This window comes from Triturus cristatus, chromosome 12 (genome assembly GCF_964204655.1).
Source record: "Triturus cristatus chromosome 12, aTriCri1.1, whole genome shotgun sequence".
Classification (NCBI taxonomy): Eukaryota; Metazoa; Chordata; class Amphibia; order Caudata; family Salamandridae; genus Triturus; species Triturus cristatus.
This window is the reverse complement of record NC_140595.1, coordinates 707,782,754-707,802,684: the sequence shown is the minus strand read 5'-3', so window position 1 is coordinate 707,802,684 and position 19,931 is coordinate 707,782,754. Positions and strand designations below refer to the sequence as shown.

The 19,931-nt window shown below is 45.6% G+C and overlaps 1 protein-coding gene across 1 annotated transcript in view; it reads left to right on the top strand.

Annotated features, from left to right (window-relative positions):
- The window catches only part of CTC1 (CST telomere replication complex component 1), a 191,922-nt gene that overhangs the window by 77,060 nt on the left and 94,931 nt on the right, over positions 1-19,931 (top strand). The window contains exons 11-13 of the mRNA XM_085636896.1: positions 1,865-2,000; positions 9,285-9,399; positions 13,104-13,632. Coding sequence (XP_085493022.1) covers positions 1,865-2,000; positions 9,285-9,399; positions 13,104-13,632 — 780 coding nt within the window. The remainder of the gene's footprint in view (positions 1-1,864; positions 2,001-9,284; positions 9,400-13,103; positions 13,633-19,931) is intronic.

Here is a 19,931-nt window from a genome sequence, read left to right as displayed (position 1 = left end):
TTAAGGCCTACCATAGGAGTGACTTATAGGTTACCAGGAGTCCCATTTAAGGTTAGGTATAGGTATACTACACCTAAGTAAGAGGTGGTTACACCAACTTACCCCAGCTGAGTGATCAGCCAGTTGTGTCAAATTTGTTAGGCCAGGCCAGGGGTGGCACAATACATGCTTCAGCCCTTGGTGGCCTTAGATACACCAATGCCCTGGGTACCTAGTGTACACTGGTACAGGGGCTCACAGGGTGATCTAGTTCCAATGGGTTATGCAGCTAGGGTACATGGAGTCCATTTTAAAGAGAGAGCAGATGGGCTGAGGTCCTGAATGGCAGGATCTCAGGCCAACTAAGTCGAAAAACCAGCTAGACACTAGGCAAAAATTTGGGGGTAACCATAGTCAGATATCCACCTTCCTACAATTTGCCTACCCCTTTAACAAATTAGAATGACAACTCATGGTGACATCTTAGAAGGACATCATTTTCTGATAGAGACACAAATAGCTTTCGTTTTGTTAATATGTTCAGGTGAGCTTTGCCCTTTGTGTACTTGTCCTGGTGATAAAGGTACTGGGATTGGTGCCTGTTAACGTTATTTAGGCAATTTAAATATATATTTTAATTTTGCACGAGCCATTCTTTTTTTCAAATCCAAGCACTTTGGCGAAATTAATCCGAGAGCACCATTGATGGTCTGATACTTCTATAGCCATACCCACTGGGGAGCCAAATAGTGTTATTGGCATGTTTACAAGACAAGGTACCAGTTATGGAACACTGCTGACTTGTCTGACTTTTCTGCTGTCTTGCTGACTATCGCTTGAAAGCTGTTTTTCATAAAGACAGGGTCATGTTCAGGATGCAGTTATCTTTTTTCTTCAGGTCATCTCTGAATTTCACTTAACCAGATTATCGCTTTTTGTCCCCTTTGTCAGTCTACATGTCCGATGTCCAGAAATAGTGACTACTTTGAATGTCAGAAGTACTTGAAAGTTCTATATTAAATGCAATCAAAGTGAAATGTTTTATGAGTCTTTGTGCATATGCTGCTGGCAGTCAAGCTTCTAAGGTGCCTGCTGCTTGTTGGATGGTCTCCTACGTATTGGAAACCTACTCCATCGTAATGGCATCCTTCCCTTCAAACAGATCTGTTCATTCCATCAGTGCTAAGCATACGTTGCATTCTAGAGGTATGTATCATTTTCAGTTGCCTGCATTGCACCTATTTGGTCTTCGCTTCATACGTATTCAAGCCCTCTTAATCCACATTCATGTCCTGACGCCCTGTTTGCACAGCATATGCCCATCGGCATACAAGTCTGATTACATCCTAGGTAGAATTCTGGCCTAAACTATCTCCATCTACTTACTGGCAATGGTGCCACATTTTTGAACTTGTATGAATAGTGTTAACCTGGTTAGTCATTAGTAGTGTGGGTCCAAAGCTTTCTCCGCTATTAGGAAGCCACACTTCTATGGTTCAGCAAGATTTTCACAATCAGTAAATTATGTACAATGAGTTTAAGGTCCACAGTAGTACACATGAGTGGCGTGATGTGGATGTAGGCGGAATTGGTGCACCATGGCCTCACTATTGAACAGTTTTTCACAATTCTGGCTGTGGTCTTGCAGTATCAACGGCTGTTTGTGGCAGAAACATATAGTTATTACAAAGATGTTTAAGCTTTTTTTTCTCCTTCAACTAGTGGCAAAGTCTGTAGTGGTTTCTTTATCTCTAGAATGCCAAATGGAAATGGCAACTGGTCTGGTGGTGAAAAATGCAGAGTAAAAGCTGGTTTCAGGCGGCAGGGTAGGTACTCACAGGACACAATGCCATATCCCTCTCTCATGGAGTCCTTTTCTTCACAGGTGGTGATTGGTGTGCTGCGGGCTTCCTCGCGTTCTGGCTTCCTCCTGCTGCAGGACGAAACTGGCTGTTTGCCATGCAAAATTTTGAGGAGGACAGAGGATGAAGAAAGCCAGTTTTGGGCGACAGATAATCTAGGTGTGAATATGCCGTGAGAAAGGGTATTTGTGCACACCATTGAAAACAGCTGATCACCCACTAGAGTGTGGCATGTGAGGCACCTAATTGATCCAGACTGTGTTTCGGGTATTTGTCTGGTAATCTTCTATCCTCCAAGGTCTTTTTTTAATAAATGTTTTTAATTTTGTTTCTAAAACATATGACTTCCACATTAATACCGTAAGCCTCTTTTTGACTTTCAGTTCTCTAATACACATGATCTCACTGCTGTAAGCTGTCCTTGATCAGTCCATCTGCCCTTACCTCTCGCCCCTCCCTTATCTGTCTCAAATGACTCATTCCCTGGTGTACATATCTAATTTTAGGCCCGCTTCATGCACTGGTTGGTTCTAAGCTTCGGTGTAGTACCCCCTGTTCCTCCCACCCTGGTACATAATGCTCCTTCCACCCACCAAAGATTTTGTAAAGCTTCCCCGGGCAGCTAATGCTTCCATACCGATATCCATGCCTCAAATCTATTGTCGCTTACTTGGTGGATGTTGCCTGCCCCATATCATGGCAGTGTCTCTTTTTGCTACCATGAATTCTAAGTTACAAAATAAACGGTTAGACCATATAAGATCGACGTTGCACGGAATACCCAACAAGATAAATTAAAGTGTTACAGATATGTCCACATCCATAATTGGTTCTTGTTAATCAATGATGGTGTTTCAATGTTTACTAATGAGGGTGTACTCCTAGAGAGTATGTATGAATGTGCCCCCAGTCACTTTCTGTAGGAAAGTGCCCCTTTTTGACATGATCACCCCACGTTTTGCCTGGTATGTGATGCAGTTTTGACTGTAGTGCTGTGGGTTCCTGCTAAACAGCTCCCCAGTGCCAGTGTTCTTTCCCTAAAGCAGGGTAACTGTTCAGTTGTTACCCCCTTGGCAAGAACTTTAGCACCTCTGCAAATCCCTAGTAAATGGTACCTCTGGTACCTATGGCATGGGTACTAAAGAGGGTCTCTATGGGCTGCAGCATGTATTATGCTACCCTAAGGGACTCACAGCCAAGCTCATGCAGACTGCCATTGCAGGCTGGGTGAAATTGTGCGGACAGATGTGAAAATGTGACATGGCACACACCCTGTGTGCCATGCCCACAGACTCTGCATGCAATATATGTAAGTCCCCACTACAGCAGGCCTTATAGCCCTAAGGCAGGGTGCATTATATTACATGAGCAGATATGCCCCTCTGCTCTCTAGTTCAATTGCTAGATAGTACAAGTGAACAAGGTAGACATCTTAAGTATATGTACTTGGGACTGGTCTTTACGAGTTTCCCAGCTGCATCCTGGCTTCACTGAAACCTATAGTTTTGGGTATCAAACACCATGTTTTAATAAATCCGTAATGCCAGTAGTGGATTTATTAAGATATGCACCCAGAGGTCACCTTAGAGGTGCCCCATGAAAACCTACCAGTCTCTTACCGTGCTAGCTGACTGGTCTTTTCCAGCCTGCTGCCACAGACCTGTTTCTGACCCTCTGCAGGTGAGTGCCCACACTCTCTGAGGCCCACAACAATGCCTGCCTCGGAGGAAGGTGATCCCACCTCCTCCAGTAGGATGGTTAGTGAGTTAGCATATCAAGGGCAGAACCTTCAAAATCCCTGCTGCATTTGATATGCAACCCCAGCTTCTCTCCAGACCTGATTGATGCCACCTCCTCCCCTGAGGCCCATTTGGCAAAAGGACAGGCGAGAAATTAGCTGTGCAAGGAGGCGTGGTGCACTACCAGGCCAGTCACACCCCTAAGGTGTGCTGCTTGATGTGCTCCACAAAAAAGGGTTCCACCATTTTGAAGTTGGTAGAATTAGGAACTCTGGGACAGAGTTATGCCCACTCCCCACAGGAAGTGGTCATAAAGGGGGTGTAGTGGCCCCTGTAGTCCATTGGGTACTACCCTTCATTCCCCTTAACACACCTAAAATCAGTATTTAGGTAGCCCCCTGACACCTAGAACCCAGATTCCCCTGACAAAAGAAGACTGAGCAACAGGAGCTGAAGAAGCAAGAACTGCAGACTACTGGTGGACTTTGATGCCAAACCCTGCCTGCCTGACTCGTCCTACAGCTTTGCATTCTCAAAAAGCCTTGGAGGGCATCCAGTACTTCAGCAAGCTATCCATCATTTCAGTTGAAGTGGAGGAGCCACTTCCCTGCAACCTGCAGGCACCGATCAATGTACAGTTCACCATTCTGCTGACCACTGGCTTCATCGATGCAGCAGCCGCCCAGGAGAAGGTCACTGTGCTCCAGGAGGTCATATCCATCTCCCCACCAAATGTGAAGACGCCAGGACCAACCAGAGGCGTCCTGCACCAATTCCCTGGGTACCGGAGCCCTTGCAGCAACCAAAGCTTGTTTGAAGTCCAATCTGGACTCTCAACACCGACAGACAGACCAGCTGATGAGGGACTACAGCATCGCAGAGGCCAACACCGAGAGAGTCCCAGATATCTCAAAAAGTACTTACCTATTACAAAGTTCTTGGTGTTAAAATATATATAAAAAAATCTCTTATTTTTCTAAATTTGTCACAAGTTTCTATTTGAGGGTGTGTCTCATTTATTGACTCTGTGTGTTCAACAACTGCTTAACACTACCCTCTGATAAGCTGTAGGAAGTTGGCTCTTTATGTGACATATCAATAAGTTGATGTAGCATGTAAGGAGTCCATAGGTTCCCTTATGAGTGGATAGGGGCTTGCTATGCAATCCCAAAGTGCTCTATTAGGGGGTAGTGTGTTCGAGCAGCCTTAGGCTTAACACAGAGGAGTGCAAGACATTTGCAAAATGCACCCAATTACTAATAAATAACAACACGACTCAAGAAGGAGATCCTCTCCAATTTATAAAAATACCAACTACCTTTATGTATGTTTTATCAACAGAGAAAAATCGTTAAGGTAAGTATGTTTTTAAATACAAATTATTTTCAATTTATAAAGCGGACACTGAAATTTCTGAGTTCTGCAATTTCATCCTACGGTAGGAAGAACAAGTTCTGCAAACAGCCACTGTACATTGACTTACATCGACTTACAGGACCAATCTCCAGGAGTTAAGGTGAGTGATGGGCAAGGTCCAAGGCAGCACCAACAGTACACCACCACCGGCACAAATGCAGCTGGGTGCAGGGTGCAAATCAGCATCAGGAGCCAAGTGTGTTTCAATGGGTATTGGTCACTGTAAAAAGAGGCTACAGGTTTTAACCAGGAAGCCAGCAGATGGGCTAAGACCTTACAATGCTCAAGGATGTGGGGACACCTTTAGTCCTCTTCTCTAAGCCCAGGGGCTATGGGTGCAGGGGTATCCTTAGGTGTCGTGTTTTTCCTTGCTGGAGCAGTGGCAGTTGAGAGGGCCTGCATGCAAAGGCTGCAGGCGTCGTGAAATCCAGGAGGGGTGAAACCATGATGGACTCAAGCTCTGGAGGGCTGCGGAACCTTGTTGGCACTGGTGGCCCACTTCAACACGGGCCAGAGGTGACGGATGAAGTGGTGGCTTCGGGTGCTGGATGTTGGAAAGGCCTCAGTCTTCTCTTTTGGCGATACTTTAGAACAGGTCCGCTGTTTGCTTGAGGTCTTCAGTCTTTTTCGAAGCCATGCTATCCTCCCAAGTTTCTGGAGTCACTGCTGCAGGACAAGTCGACTTTGGTGCCGTTTTCCACGAAGAATGGAGACAGGCCGGCAGGGCTGGAACCAAGTCAGCGTCTTCTTCTCTATTCTCGGCTTTTGTGGCTCTTCAGTGTCTTCTCTCGTCGTAGGACATCAGGTTCTGCTTCTCTGGTGACAGGGACTCCCCTAAATACTGAATTTAGGGGAGTATAGTTTAGTAGCCAATGGGCTACTGACCCTTAAGGTCACTACGCCCCCTATAAGACCACTTCCCGTGGGGACTGGGTATAACCCTGAACCCGAATTCCTAAGTATGCCATCACAAATATGGCTACTTCTGAAAAATCGTGTCCACTTCACAGTAGCCCACCTCAGGGATGATACTAGACTGGAGATGGCCCGACTACCTAACTAGCTAACTTTCCCACTTGTCAGGTGCCAAGGGTGCTCTGGACAGGGATGGCTTCCTCTCCTTTGAGGGGAGCCAGATTTACATTCCAAAGGTGGCAGCTTTTTTGAAGCTCACCTGCCCAAGGAGTCTACTCAGCAGGTCATCCTGTGAGAGGGGGTGTTACACCATCTTCCCAGACAGGCTATTGTTCTGGGTCTCCTAACAGCAAAGGCTCTCACCCTAGGAGGTCAGAACAGCATCTCGGTTGGCAGGCTGGCAGAAACCAGTCAGCAAGCACACCAGAGGCTATTAGGTTTTCAGGGTGCAACTCTAAGGTGCCCTCTGGTTGCATGTATGGACAAATCCAACTCTAGCATCAGGGTGGGTTTACCAGTATGAGGTGTTTGATACCAAACATCCATATTTTCAGAGGAGCCATCATGTGTCCAGCACATGATTTAAAAAAGCTTCCCTGGTCACTTGTGCTGGCAGTAATAGGACTGACCAGCACATGGGCATATCTACTCATGCAGGTATGCCCTCACATGTAATATTCAGCACCCTGCTTTAGGGCTGTTAAGCCTGCTGTAGGGGTGGCTAACAAATATTGCATGCAGTGGGAGGGGACATGGCACACAGGGACGTGTGACATGTTGTGTTTTCACTTTTGTCTGCACCAGGACATGCAGCCTACAATGGCAATCTTGCATGTGCTTGGTGAGGGGTGCCTTAGGGTGGCACACTTTGTGCTGCAGCCCTTAGGGGCCCTCTTTAGTACATCATACCCTAGGCACCAGAGTGACATTTACCAGGGACTTACAAAGGGTGCTGAAGGTTTTGCAATTGGGGGTAACAATTGTACAGTTTTAGGGAAAGAACACTGGCACTGGGGACCTGGTTAGTGAGACCCTGGTACACTTTAGTCAAAGTTGCACAAAATACCAGGCAAAAAGTGTGTGGGGGGGTACTGTATCAAAAACCCAGTTTCCTACATGAGCCTAGACTGCTCGACCACCCTACCAAAAAAGAGAACATTTGGGATTATTAATTTAAGCCCTGTAAGACAATAAGGGTTGTCTTGACTTTCTACATAGTGTACCTCTTTTTGGTACACTACATAAAAGGCCAGCTTCCTACACTTTACATCTCAATCATTTCTGACTCCCAAGTTCTGCCCATTTGGAATATTCTGCTCCAGTGATTGTAAATTCCAGGTAGGATTTTCAGCTGAATTAGTCTTAGTCTGAATTTGATGGCTATTTTTTAGGGTGCTTTAAGGCTGCCTTCCAATCTATATCTTTCATGGGGCCTGCGTCTCTTTCCCAGGTCCCCCTAACCTTTGTGAGTTATCGGGTTCATTGTTTATTATGCTCTGGTATATTTGTGAGTCTACTTCGCAAGTGATCTCCTCTTCATGCATCTCATGTCACCTGGGTTAGGCCCAGCAGATGTTGCCTATTATGTTTACCATAGAGATAATGGTTGTATGCTTATCCATTCTCAGGCTTCCCATTCTCATGGCTGAGTCTGTTCTTGAATTGAATCCTCAGTCGTTGACTGTCTGTAGCTGTGCTGCCCATCAGTAAGCCCTGACATCTGGCAACACGATGCCTCAGTTAAATATTGTTCATTGTAGGTATTGGAAGACGATGCTGGGCAATCGTGATCTTGTCTATTTTTTAAGTAAGAATTAGGTAGGATAAACGGGAAATTTTGCAAAATGTGTAACCGTTATGGCAGTGTGACCATTTTAAATATTGCTGTTTTCCCCACCAGCAATAGGGTACCCGGCTCTCTCTGTCTGGATATGTCTAGTATTCTTTAAGAAATGTGCCTTGTTAGATATTTCAATCCCCAGGTATTGGATTCTAAGGTCTTTTAGTGTTTTTGACTTGTATGATTAATTCTGACTTGCATTCTACGGGGGATCCTTTCATATGCACAGTCCATGCCACACAACAGCAGCTGAAATAACCTTTCCAAGAGTTTCTGTACAAACCCTCTGACAAATCTGTACACTGAAGTGTAGATGGCTTTGTGCCAAATCTCAGCGTTAATTCAAATCTTGGAAGTTCTTTCTGCTGCTCCTTACATTTCCTTTCATCTCTCTGCAGCCCTTCTGCATAATCTCCGTAGCCTTTCTCTGTGATGTCTATCTCTCTGAAGTCTCACTCTTCATCCACCATGCAGTCTTTCTCAGTGTCTATGCTTTCTGCAATCTATCTTTCTACATAGTCACTCTTTATTCGTTCCTTTGCTGCAGTCATCCCACATCTCTCTCTCTCTACATCACTAGTTCTGCTCATGGTGTTTCTGGCTTTCTGTATCCCCTAATCCTTGCACTAAAGCTCCCTTCCTTTTTATGTCATCATTATATACTCTAGAGACATTCTGCAACTACTTTTTGTCTGCAGCCTTTCTACACTCTTTGAAAACAGTTACTGGATGAACACCTGAGTAGTAAAAGTATAAGGCTAGTTGTGGGTATTTGCCTGGTAAGTGTTAAGATCTATTATACACATTGCTGAGTTCAAATATTTGATCAAAGTTGTGTTTTTCGTTCTTGGGGCTTTCCCAAGGTTTAAAGTAAGTATCTTTGCATGTGGGCTTTTTTTGGAGCAACATTACTTACTTTAAACCTTTAAAAAAAAGTTCCTTGTATGAAACATGTCAGTTGATGATGTTACTCAGAAATGCGAAATAAAAAAAATAGAAAATAAAACATCCATCATTTTGTTTTGTCTTACCAGTCTGTTTGTGTATATTATGCCTTAACTCTTACAGGGCAAACATTCCCAAATAACCTTTACTTTTGACTACTAAGGTGTGCCTCCAGTACTTATTTTCAGTTATGCTGCTGCATCTTTATTTGCATTGGTCTTTCTGAAGCTGCTTCAGAGATCTTTGTGCTTACTATGACCTCTCTAGATGTCTCTGAATTCACTAACCTTTTCTCTTTGGTCTATGTGGCTACCCATCATTCATGTCAGCATCTCTTTGCGCTCACTTGTGTATTTGGACTGCTTTTGGTCCTGGGTATGGTTAACTCTAATGGATGTTGTTATGGTGTGTTCTGGGAGAGTGGAGCTATTGATGATGGTCCATGGGTCATTCTGCTTTTATTCATCCTCACTTATAGGTAACAGCCAATGTCCCCGCATACACCACTCTTCGTTCTCCGAGACAACTAAATAAGTATGCCTGCTTTTGGTTATCCCTATACTTATATTATTCACATCTCTTCAATAGGCTACATATTACAGGTGGAGAAGTACCAATTGGTTGTGGAACGACTCGTGCAGAGCAACTTTCCCTCCTGGGAGCAGCTACAGAACAGAGAATACATTAAGGAGACAAATTGTAGGTGAGTCATTACAACACAAGTAAATGAGGGAAAAAAGCAGGAGAATTCTCAGAACTCTTACTACATCCCTAAGACATGGCACAGGTTGCTCTTTCAAAAAACTGACTATATAATATAGAAGATAAAAAAGTTATTACTCTTGGAAATGGGGGTTGAGAGAATAGAAGCAAATTCCTGAGAATTGGAAAGGAATGTCAGGGACAGAGAGAGGAGCTCTGGGTACTGAGAAAAGAGCACTAGTATTCGATGGAGAGCAGGAGTGGTTGGTAGAGGATCTGAACGTTTTGAAACAGACGTGCTTAGACTGGTGAAAGGGGGCTCTAGCCACGGGTAAGGTAACATCTCAGAGTAGTACAGTCCTGGGACTGTAAGTGGGACTATGCAGACTAGGAAGGTAGCTTTGGAGACTGAAATGATTCTTTGGAGACTTTCGAATGAGCAGTAGGGATTGAGAAGAGATCTCGTGAATCGAGAAGTGGACGCTGTGGGTTCTGGGACTGGTGTACTATTGACTTCAAAGCAAGCTTCAGGCATTGAAAGGGAGCACTAGGGACTAGTGGAGGAGCTCACAATTCTTTGAACCAGAGGCTATGAGGAGTTTTGGGAAGGAATAGTTCTATACTTCCAAGAGAAGCCTGGAAGTGGACTCTGGTGGCTGGAAATGAACAACTGGATGTATCCAATGGCCGAGTATTCAAGAGGAGAATATGGGGTGAATGGTTTGGGAACTGTCAGTGACTGAAATCCTGCAATATGGGACTGAAACACCAATAATGGGATTGAACAAACACAAGCATAGGAGAATTTGAATGAGACCAGGCATCCATTGGTGGAAAACCAGGATCTAAGTGTGAAGCATTAACAGCGCCGAATTAAACCCTTTGGAGGCCCCTTGGCAGCCAAAAGATCAAGGCCCCCCTCACAAATTATCCCCTAATATACGTTTTTAGGTCTCACCTAGGCGGTGCTTGCGCTGTCTCTTCGAGACATGCTGTATTCAGGATATGGGCATAAAGCTCCACCCATCTTTTTAATAGGCTCCTGTCCTTTGTAAATGGTGGCTTTTAATTGGTCAATAGGCTTATTAGTCCCTCCTTAGTACCGCCTTGTCTCTTCTTGTAGCCTCATGAGGACATCCCCTGTTACATGTGTTGTTACACCCTAGGTTTTAATTACAGCCTCAGAGCACTATTTTCTTAAAGGGCTTCAGGCAGGACACATCTTGGTCCAAATCATGGTTGGCAGTGGTTATTTTACTCACAAGCACATCTCATATTTATATGAGACCTTCTATAAATTTCCACTCATCAGCTCTAAACAGAGTAGAACCTAATCCGAAATTAACATAATAATTATGTTGTCACATTTCAAAGCTACTAATTGTATATATGGACATAGCTATTTGAATGTACTCGTGGTACTGTCTTGCATGCAATGCATTATGGGTAGGGTGGATTTACCATATCTTCTGCAGGTTGCAGCACCATATGTGACCAAAAGAGGTCCCATGGGACCCCTTTTAGCCACATATGGTACTGCAACATGGCTAGGTAAAAAACTTTGGCATTTATAATGCCAATAACTCCAACTCCAACTCCAACAAATGCAAGACCGATTACATTTCTAATGCAATAGGTCTCACATTTGTTAAAGTTAGACCTCTTGGCATTGAAAATGAATGTTTTTTACATTTGTTTTTTTATACCATTGGCAGTCGTGCTATGCAAATATAATAACTCCACTGCAAATAAAAAACTAAAGTAAAAAAAATGTGTTATTTTCAACGCCAACATCTCTAACTTTAACAAATGCGAGACCTATGGCATTGCGAATGCTTGTTAGTTTGACCTACACCAACACTAAGGGCCCGATTCCGCTCTCGCTAGGAAAGCCCTCCGTAGGACTCGGTTCCGGAGGGCTTTCCGAGCGAGACGTGCTCCTGGAGTCTGAAAAAGCAAGTCCGATGCTGCTGTATGCTTACGGACTCGGTTTGGTCGGACTTCCTTTGAACTCCATGGGAGCCTGTTTACAGACGCGTACACAGGCTCCTATAGCAGAAAGAGGGGGGTGGGGAAAAGCGTAAACCCTGTGGCGGGCACTCCATGGTGCCCGTCAGACTGTGCATGCCTGGATTGGGGGACCCATGGGCACCCCCCCGTGACAGATTTGGGGGGCCCCGGATGCAGGGGGGCCTTCTACGGCCCCCTCGAAGTACACTTCCCACAGCGGTTTTGTCCCGCTGAGACCGAGGTGAAGCGGCTGTGCGAATTGTGCATTGTACTCGTTTGGTTGGAATTTGGCTCCATTGCACGGTGCGATCCGGCCTCGAACTAGTCGTACGTTGCGTTTCGGGTTCGGAAACGATTCAGTCGGCGCTTACGCGATCTTTGCATTGTACTTGGTCGTTCAAACCAGTGTACGATTCGGTCGTAAACAAGGGCTACAAATCGGATTCGGCAAAGCCAAATCCGATTCGGAGGCCTTCCGAACTACATCGGAATCGGGCCCTAAGTAGTGTACACGTCAGTTGCTAGATGGAGATGACAATAACTACTGTACATTTCACATACGCAGTTTGCACCATATTTATTTTTACAAACTTACAGAGGTCAGAAGATGAGCTTTTAAAAGACAAACTTTTATGTGAGTCGGATGCTTCTGGTTGATTGATTTCAAGATCAAATCAATATTATTTTGATCAGTTGTCGTGGGGCCCCTAAAAGGAGTGGGGCATATAAGCTGGTGCCTACTTTTCCCATTTGGTAATCCAGCACTGAGCATTAAGTATGAGTTAATCAAATATTGCTGATTGGCAGGACGGATTGATGACCCCCAGGAGCTGGTTGGAAGCTTTGGACAATCCAAAGGAGCTTAGTGGCAGATTCAGAGCACCTGGCAGGTGACATATCATTGTTTCACTGATTGGTTTAATTCCCACCTTTTTTTGTGGAATAATTTTTTCAGTGCAAAATCCTCCAATAATAAAGTGATTTTAACCTTCTACATTAAGCTGGTTTTGCAATAGCTTTTTTGTCAGATCAGATTGTCCTCTAATCCTTTTTTTAAACTGCTGCGTATTCTGCGATCTTTGCTCTTTGGATTCATAGCTGCTGCCGGTCAATTTGAAATTGCAGATATTACGCATAACAAATGGAATTTTGCTGCAAAACCTGTAATTTGGGTTTACAGTCTCTTCTCAATTGGGCCCCTCTTTTCCTCTGCCTGTCCTATACCCTTCTTTCGACTACAAAAAAATGAAACAAATATACATTGATCATTGTGAATAAGAATTCCCCTTGTTGTACATCCAAGACAGCGGTATTCTGGCATCTAGAAAGCGCCAGTCCAGATATTTTTCTGGTATGTGGTGCGGGTGGTGTAAGATGTTGGATGCAGAGCAAATGATGATGAGGGCGCAGTTCAGTCGGCCTTTGTCAAGGATAGCTTGGATCTTTTAGAGGTGGTGGATGGCAATGTTTAGTCTATCAGGGGGTCACTGACATTGGGAACAGGTAAAGGAATAATGGAATAAAGAGAGCCGATGAGCTGTACTTTATATCTCTGCACAGACAGGTAAGTCACCCATCCAAAAAGTTATTGCTAGCAAACTTTCTTTTCATATCCTGCATTAGTAGATGAACTATTATTCAGGGAACTAACAATAGCCATTCTTTTTTTTCTGTCTTTTATCATCCTTTGTGCAGAGTATACATCCAGTTTTTCATTGACGATGCTGAGACTTTAGATGAACCTTCAACCTCATCTCAGACAGAGCCAACAGACCCCATCCCAGTGGAGTCAGGAGAAACATCTAGGTCTTCCTACAATGAAGGTGACATGAATCCTGCTCGAGAACCTCAAAAGGTAGACCAGGACGCTGACAGTAGTATGGGCCCTCCTAAGGCAAAGTCTGCAAGGATACAGGAAAAAGGTGACATTACCAGATCCATCATTCCAGGCCACGTGAGTGGTCAGCAATGTGTGACTCGTCTGTTCATTGTCCTGCATAAGGAAGGTTCCCTACTCAGAAACTGTCCGCTCTCCCAACGAAGCAAAGTTTCACGTGGCCAGAAGCAAAGCGGCTGCTCCAAGGCTGAGCTACAGCTGAGCTTTTATGCCCTTTCGGCCTGGATTGGAGAACCATGCCGTTGGTCTCACCTGGACAGTGTAAAAGGGATACCTGAAATAGAAGCAGCAGAGCAAGATTGGGACGAAAATACACCATTCGAGAAGGTAAATCTCACTTTATCGGAATCGGTACCTAGATGACCCACTGTAATGTACTTGAATGTGTGTTTGTGAATAAATGCCTTACAGTGTTATAGCATACTACATAATAAGAGAGCAAGTGAAAAGTCTGGCAAAGGTCAATTAAATTAGATGCACATTGAAACCTGTTTCCTCATTTGGCGGTCCGGATATAATGGAAACTCATGCAGGAGCAATAACATTGTGGCTACCTTAAGTGTTAAGAGATATTGCTTCTTTAACATGCTAAGAGTGTTCCCATGTATCAGTTCCACAGTAACCATACAGCGTACAGCACACAATCGCCCAAGTGTGAATTTTCTGCATCATAGGACCTTTTAATACATTAGTTTTTATCCTTTTGTTAGGCTGAGAATCCTACAGCAGCATTAAACCATGCAAATTTAACTATTTAGCCTATCCACTTCAGTGTTTGGGTCTCTGCTCCAGCAATTGAGGTTGCAACGATTATTTTGTCCCTCCCCTCAGATGCCACCATACCTTAGATTTCCCTACCGAAATGTGTGGATGCTATTCCCGGACTGGATTCAGATCTTTTCAGATTTTTTACACTCGTTTTTCACGGATATAAATAGGGCTTCCAGTTTTTTAGTTAAAATCAGTTCTGATAAAACACCACAGAAAGGATTATTTGCGTTTCAAGAAATCGGAAAGCACCGGATTTTGCTATACTTTTTACTGCTTTGGTCTGCTTTTGTGTCAAAGCAGTTTCTGGGATGGATGCTCATGCTACAACCCACTCGGGCTATGATGAGCCACCTAATATGCCATTTTGACCATCTACAAGGTCCTTGGAACCCCTAAAATCCTTGTTCCTAGTTCCTCCCCTATTTTGGTAGCATGGCCACCCTCTTACGGCTTCAGCTCACTGTTCCCTGCACATTGCTGTATAGTGGCTAGCAGTTGCACAGCTCAGCTATGAGCAGGGTGTCTGCCCTAGGAAAGAGGCATCACCTGGATGTCATCCTTCTTCACTTAGAGTGGGATGAAGCTTTGCTATGTCAAAGATCAGGTATCGGAATTGTGGAATTACAAATGACTGTGCATAGGACGCCTCTAGAATCAATGTCCTCCCATAAAACGCTGAACCCAGCACTCTTGTTCTTAGCTTTGGTGTGTGATAGTCTGAAAACATGCCTATGGGAACCACATTCCCTATAATCTTCTTCAGCAGCCATGTAACGGTCCAGAAGGGTCATGCACCAGACCGGCTGAAACAGCTTTATCTCCAGTGCATACATGAACTTAAAAAATCTCAATTTACCATATAAGAGTTAGACAGTGCAGCTCCCAGCTCAGAAACGCGACAAGGTAGCCGCTACTCTGTTTTCTAGCACACTCTGCAGACAGCATCAGTTGAGCAAAAACACATGCATGAACCTGTTATGGTCCTGCATGTCGAAGTAGAATGTGTTCTTGATACAGCCCAAGGATCAACAAGTTCAGCTTTCATTCCTACTGCTTCCATGTCAAAATGAAGCTGGGAACCAGGGCCGGACTGGGAACTCCAAGCGGCCCTGGCAATTTGGGCGGACCAGCCCCTCAGCGAGTGGGGGGCATGCTTTTGTCACTGGGGCTTGAAATTGCAGCACCCCTACAAAACTAGCCCCCAGCAACAAAACAGGTCCCCACTGCTGCAAAACCGGCCTCCACCCTTCCAGCCTCCCGGGGAAACACCCGATGCCCGCTACGGCTAGTCCGGCCCTGCTGGGAACGTATGGTACCAAAACTATGTCTGATAGTCCGCAGCATCACCTGTACAGGTTTGTGTTTATGAAGAACAGTCCGATATTGGTCAGTTTAACATCTCCATCTACCCGGTGTAGCAGATAAGGAATATTAGGAGTAAGAAGTAGAGAGCACCTACTCCCCAGCCTCTTGCCATCATCTCCACTAATTCCACCGTATGACAGTTGCATATCTTCAAACTCCTGTGAAAGAGCCATTCGATTTCTTGACATCCAGTTACTTAAGATAGGCGTATGGGCCAAATAATTTTGTGAAAAATGTCCTGAACCCAGTGACACAACCTGTATTGACTGTAGCAGCTCCCTTGCCACCTCTTTCTCAACTGTCCTTAGAACTACCTCAGATTGCCCGGGGCGTTCTGATGGTGCAGTTTCTCCACGTTTGACGTAGCATGGGTTTTTTCTTTTCATCTCACTGCTATCTGTATACTTTGCGAATAGTAATCAACCTTTTCCTGAACATTGACAGATATATCCAAGAAGAAAGCACCCTCTGATTGAAAGTCTATGATGCTGTGTTTTCCTCTTTGTGTGTAACTGCAAAGCCTTATTTCTGACAGTTTTGGACGTCTAACTGCAGATTCCTCACCTTTTGAATTTTCACAGACACCACACTGGGTCTGGAAGGGTTTGTAGCATTTCCCTCGTGCGTATGCAGGTGGCATTGTGCGGCTCTCCATCAGATCCGTCCCTCCCCAGATGTGAAGTCTGAGCCACTACATCTGTGCCATCCCTGTGCGCTGATATCAGTTCGTTTTTAGGTCTCGCCTGACCCAGCGCAGGCGCTGGTCTGGCGAGACTTATTGAGAGGGCTCCAAAAAGTGCTACCAGGCCAGCCTAGAGCCACAGTGCATGTGCGCGGGCGCGCGCGCTGCGCTTTACCGTGATTACTTTCGGTTTTGCGGCCGCTTTGATGTTTGATCGTGATCGCGATCACTTTCACTTTCGCGGCCGCTTTGCATAGACAATAGGTCTCGCTTTTGGGACCTTATAAGAATTTAGTTATGCAACTGTTGCATGGCTAAACACTTATAAGGTCCCAAAGGCGAGACCTATTGGCTATGCCAATGCTTGTTTTCCATGGCTTTCGACTGGCATCTGGAGCTTCTGTATCCTGTCCTTCTGACAGAATTATTCTCTGTAAATTTCTGTTTAGTTCTATTGAAGGGCACATATATGTCCCAAACTAACAGAGTTCATGTTGAGTCAAGGCTGTCACTGACCGATGTCATGTCTGACACCCATGACATCTGCTTGTGGTGCATTGGTTCCACACATGCTTTTGGTGTGTGAATATGAATCGGAAGGCCATTCATGACCAAGAAGCAAAACTCACAGGCGTCAAACTTCCCAAGTCTAGGGAGTGGTTCCAGTCTAGGTCAAGGGTGCGTACACTCTCTTGGTCCTGAGGCTGCTTCAGTGACTAAATGTCATCGAGGTCGCAGGAATCGGGTAAGTCCAAGAAAGCTAAAAAAAACTCAAGAAATCAAAACAAGCATTGGCATAGCCAATAGGTCTCGCCTTTGGGACCTTATAAGTGTTTAGCCAGAGCCAACAAATGTATGATCTGAACCTGAAACATTTTTAGGCTAGACATGGCTCAGTAAAGATGGACGTCAATCTTCTTTCTCTGTGGTTTATGTCAATTGGGCACCAAGGGTGGTGGTGGGAGTAGGGGTTTGAAATGGAAGAGCAAGTGCAGAGGGGCACACTCACAACCAGGTCCTCCAGGTAAAACACGGACAAGGAGAGCCATCACTAGCAATATACATCTGAAAGGAACAGTAAATTGTTTGACTTACACCATTCATGTTTGCTTTTCCAAAGCTTGGCAACCTAAGTACTTTCTATTCAAGTATATGACTTCAGGCACATTCATTTGCACTATGTGATAATGAATATAACCAAACAGATTACATAATCTAAGGTGTGTCAGGTCATCCAGATTCATTTATATGTCTATCACATTTAATGCGATTAAATAAAATAATTTCAATGAATAGATCCTGAACATTAATTAATTTGCATGTCATATTATATATAATTCAAAAGCAGTGACCCTGTGCGAGGGACCTTCCCACCACAGTAATATAAAGAACATTTGAGAGTACACCATTATACCTTGCGTAATCTCGTGGTTCATCTGATGGCAATAGCCCCAAGACTGTAACCTTGCAATGTAAGCATGCACTTGCAGCGCTCTGAGATGAGCTCAAAGTGGAATGCGGCGCTATAAGAAGAACCACTAATATTCAGACTAACCCCAGAGTAACATGTGAATCTATATAAAAACATGAATACCTGCACAACTGCATAAATGCCTGGCCTTGTCACCTGGGGAAAGCTGTGCAGGTGTCCTTCCCACCGACGCCTGACCTAGCCTCACGGGGACCGAAGGCTCACGGTTTTATGTAGCAAAGTAATGAATCTCCGAACTTGGGGTTTGATCGCCATGCATGCGGATTCTATTGACTCTAGAGTTTGCGTGTTTAACCCCTTTGCTGTTTAATTGCTGAGCCGGAAATGATTTCCCCCACGGTTTAAAGTGAACTCGCTCAGATGCAAGCCAGCTGCCAGCAGCAAAGCTGTGGCCTAGGTTTGAAAAGCCAAAGCCCTAGAGCAGACACCATGCCCCCTTTCCACCTCTGCTGTGAAAGCACTGGTGTGGCAAAGCAAACCTGTCGAAGAGAGCAAGGAGGGGGGGGGGGGAGGGAGGGCTCTGCAGAGAGCCAGGACGGCCCACTCTGCTTGACACAAGTGTGAAGCCATACAGTAAACTCAATGGCCTCGACAAGAGCCACAAGCTCTAACAAGCCGAAATGTTTACATACTGTTAGACCTGTCAGCCCTTTGGGTGGTCCCTCCTCATCATTATTTATTTTGTCCCACTTTTGCCTCAAGCCCTGTTGGTATTTTTCCTTTTTGGGAACCACCAGACTTTTTGTAGTGTTGATGCGGATTCAGGGAGCCATTTTATTTACCCCTGAAACTTCTGTCTGAGGGCCTGGAGCACAAAATGGTGGCCACCTGTGACATCACCAGCATCCACTGGAACCTACTAGCACCTTCCAGAACATTCCAGAACTCTGTGACCGTTGGAGGCGGTTTAGAATGTTGGGAAGCTAAGACAGAGAGTTGGCAGTTGGAGCTGGCAGTTGGCACCTGACTGGTGAAGAGTGAGCAGCAGAAACCTGAAGGAGGAAGGAGTGAGGCAGCAGGGGTGGAAACTTGTGCCTGGAGTGGGGTCCATAAACCCACCCTTGATACTAGTCCCTACTGACTGAGCCCAGCCTGGAGCCCTGTGTGGGAAGAAGCAAGAAAAACCATCCTAAGGACCTGGACAGCAGGAACAGGCCTTAGAACCAAAGAACAGCAAGATCCTGACCTGAATATTGGTTTCCCTGGAGTCCGACGTCGAGTAGCCTGAGACCTGGAGCCCGAGGTGGAGAAGCGGCGCTGACTGGAAAAGCAGACGTCGTACCCGGAGCCGCCAGAGGTCGAGAGAGGGCGCCGTCAGAGGTCGTAGAGAAAACCAGAGGTCGAGGAGGAAGTCACCCGAGGTCGAGTGAGCGGCGTCATCGGAGGAGTGAAGTCCGCCCTCCGGAGTCGTCGGAGACCGAGGTGAAGCGTGCCGGAGGTCGGGAGTGGAGATCGCACTCCGGAGTCGCCGGAACCTGAGGAGAATCGTGCCGGAGGTCGGGAGTGGAGGTCGCACTCCGGAGTCGCCGGAAACCTGAGGAGAGGAGCATCGGAGGTCGGGAGTGGAGATCGCACTCCGGAGCCGCCGGAAGTCGACATCGAGGCCAGGCCGGCCGACGTCATCGAAGCCGAGGTCGCCATCGGACCGGAGCCGCCCGAAGTCGACATCGAGTAAAGACTGCCCGACGCCATCGAATCGGAGGTCGAGATCGAGCCGAGGCCGCCAACATCGAACCGGAACCGCCTACCGGCGTCGTCAGGAACTGACATTGTGCCGAGGCCGCCGACATCGAACCGGATCCGCCTCACGGCGTCGACACGACTCCAGCGGCGTCGGAACTTCAGAAAAAGGGCAGTAAGTGGAATAGAGGGCGCCAAAGGCCCTGTGGAATCCTGAGAGACTACTCTAGGGGTTAGAGAGGTGCTGGAACCAGCTGGACTGTGCCAGGGGTGAGCTGAGTCTACTTTAGAGGGGTTGTGTAGAGTGAGAGAGCCAGGTCTCTGGTATCCCCCCCTTGATCTACCTCAGTTTAGGCCTCAGCCTTGTCCAAGCCAGGGATTAGACACCCTCAAGCCTTCCACATCCCCACAGGCTGTGCCTGGGCCAAATTAGCCCATAGTAATCTCAAATGTGATCTGATTATATGAGTGTTACTGTATGCTTTTAATTATTTATTGGGGGTACTGTATTTATTGTGTTTAACCTATTTATTGCTTCACTGTATTTATTGGTCCACAGTATTTATTGATGCACAATATTTATTGGTTACAGTATTTATTGCCTCAGAATATTTAATTGCCTGTATTAACTGCACT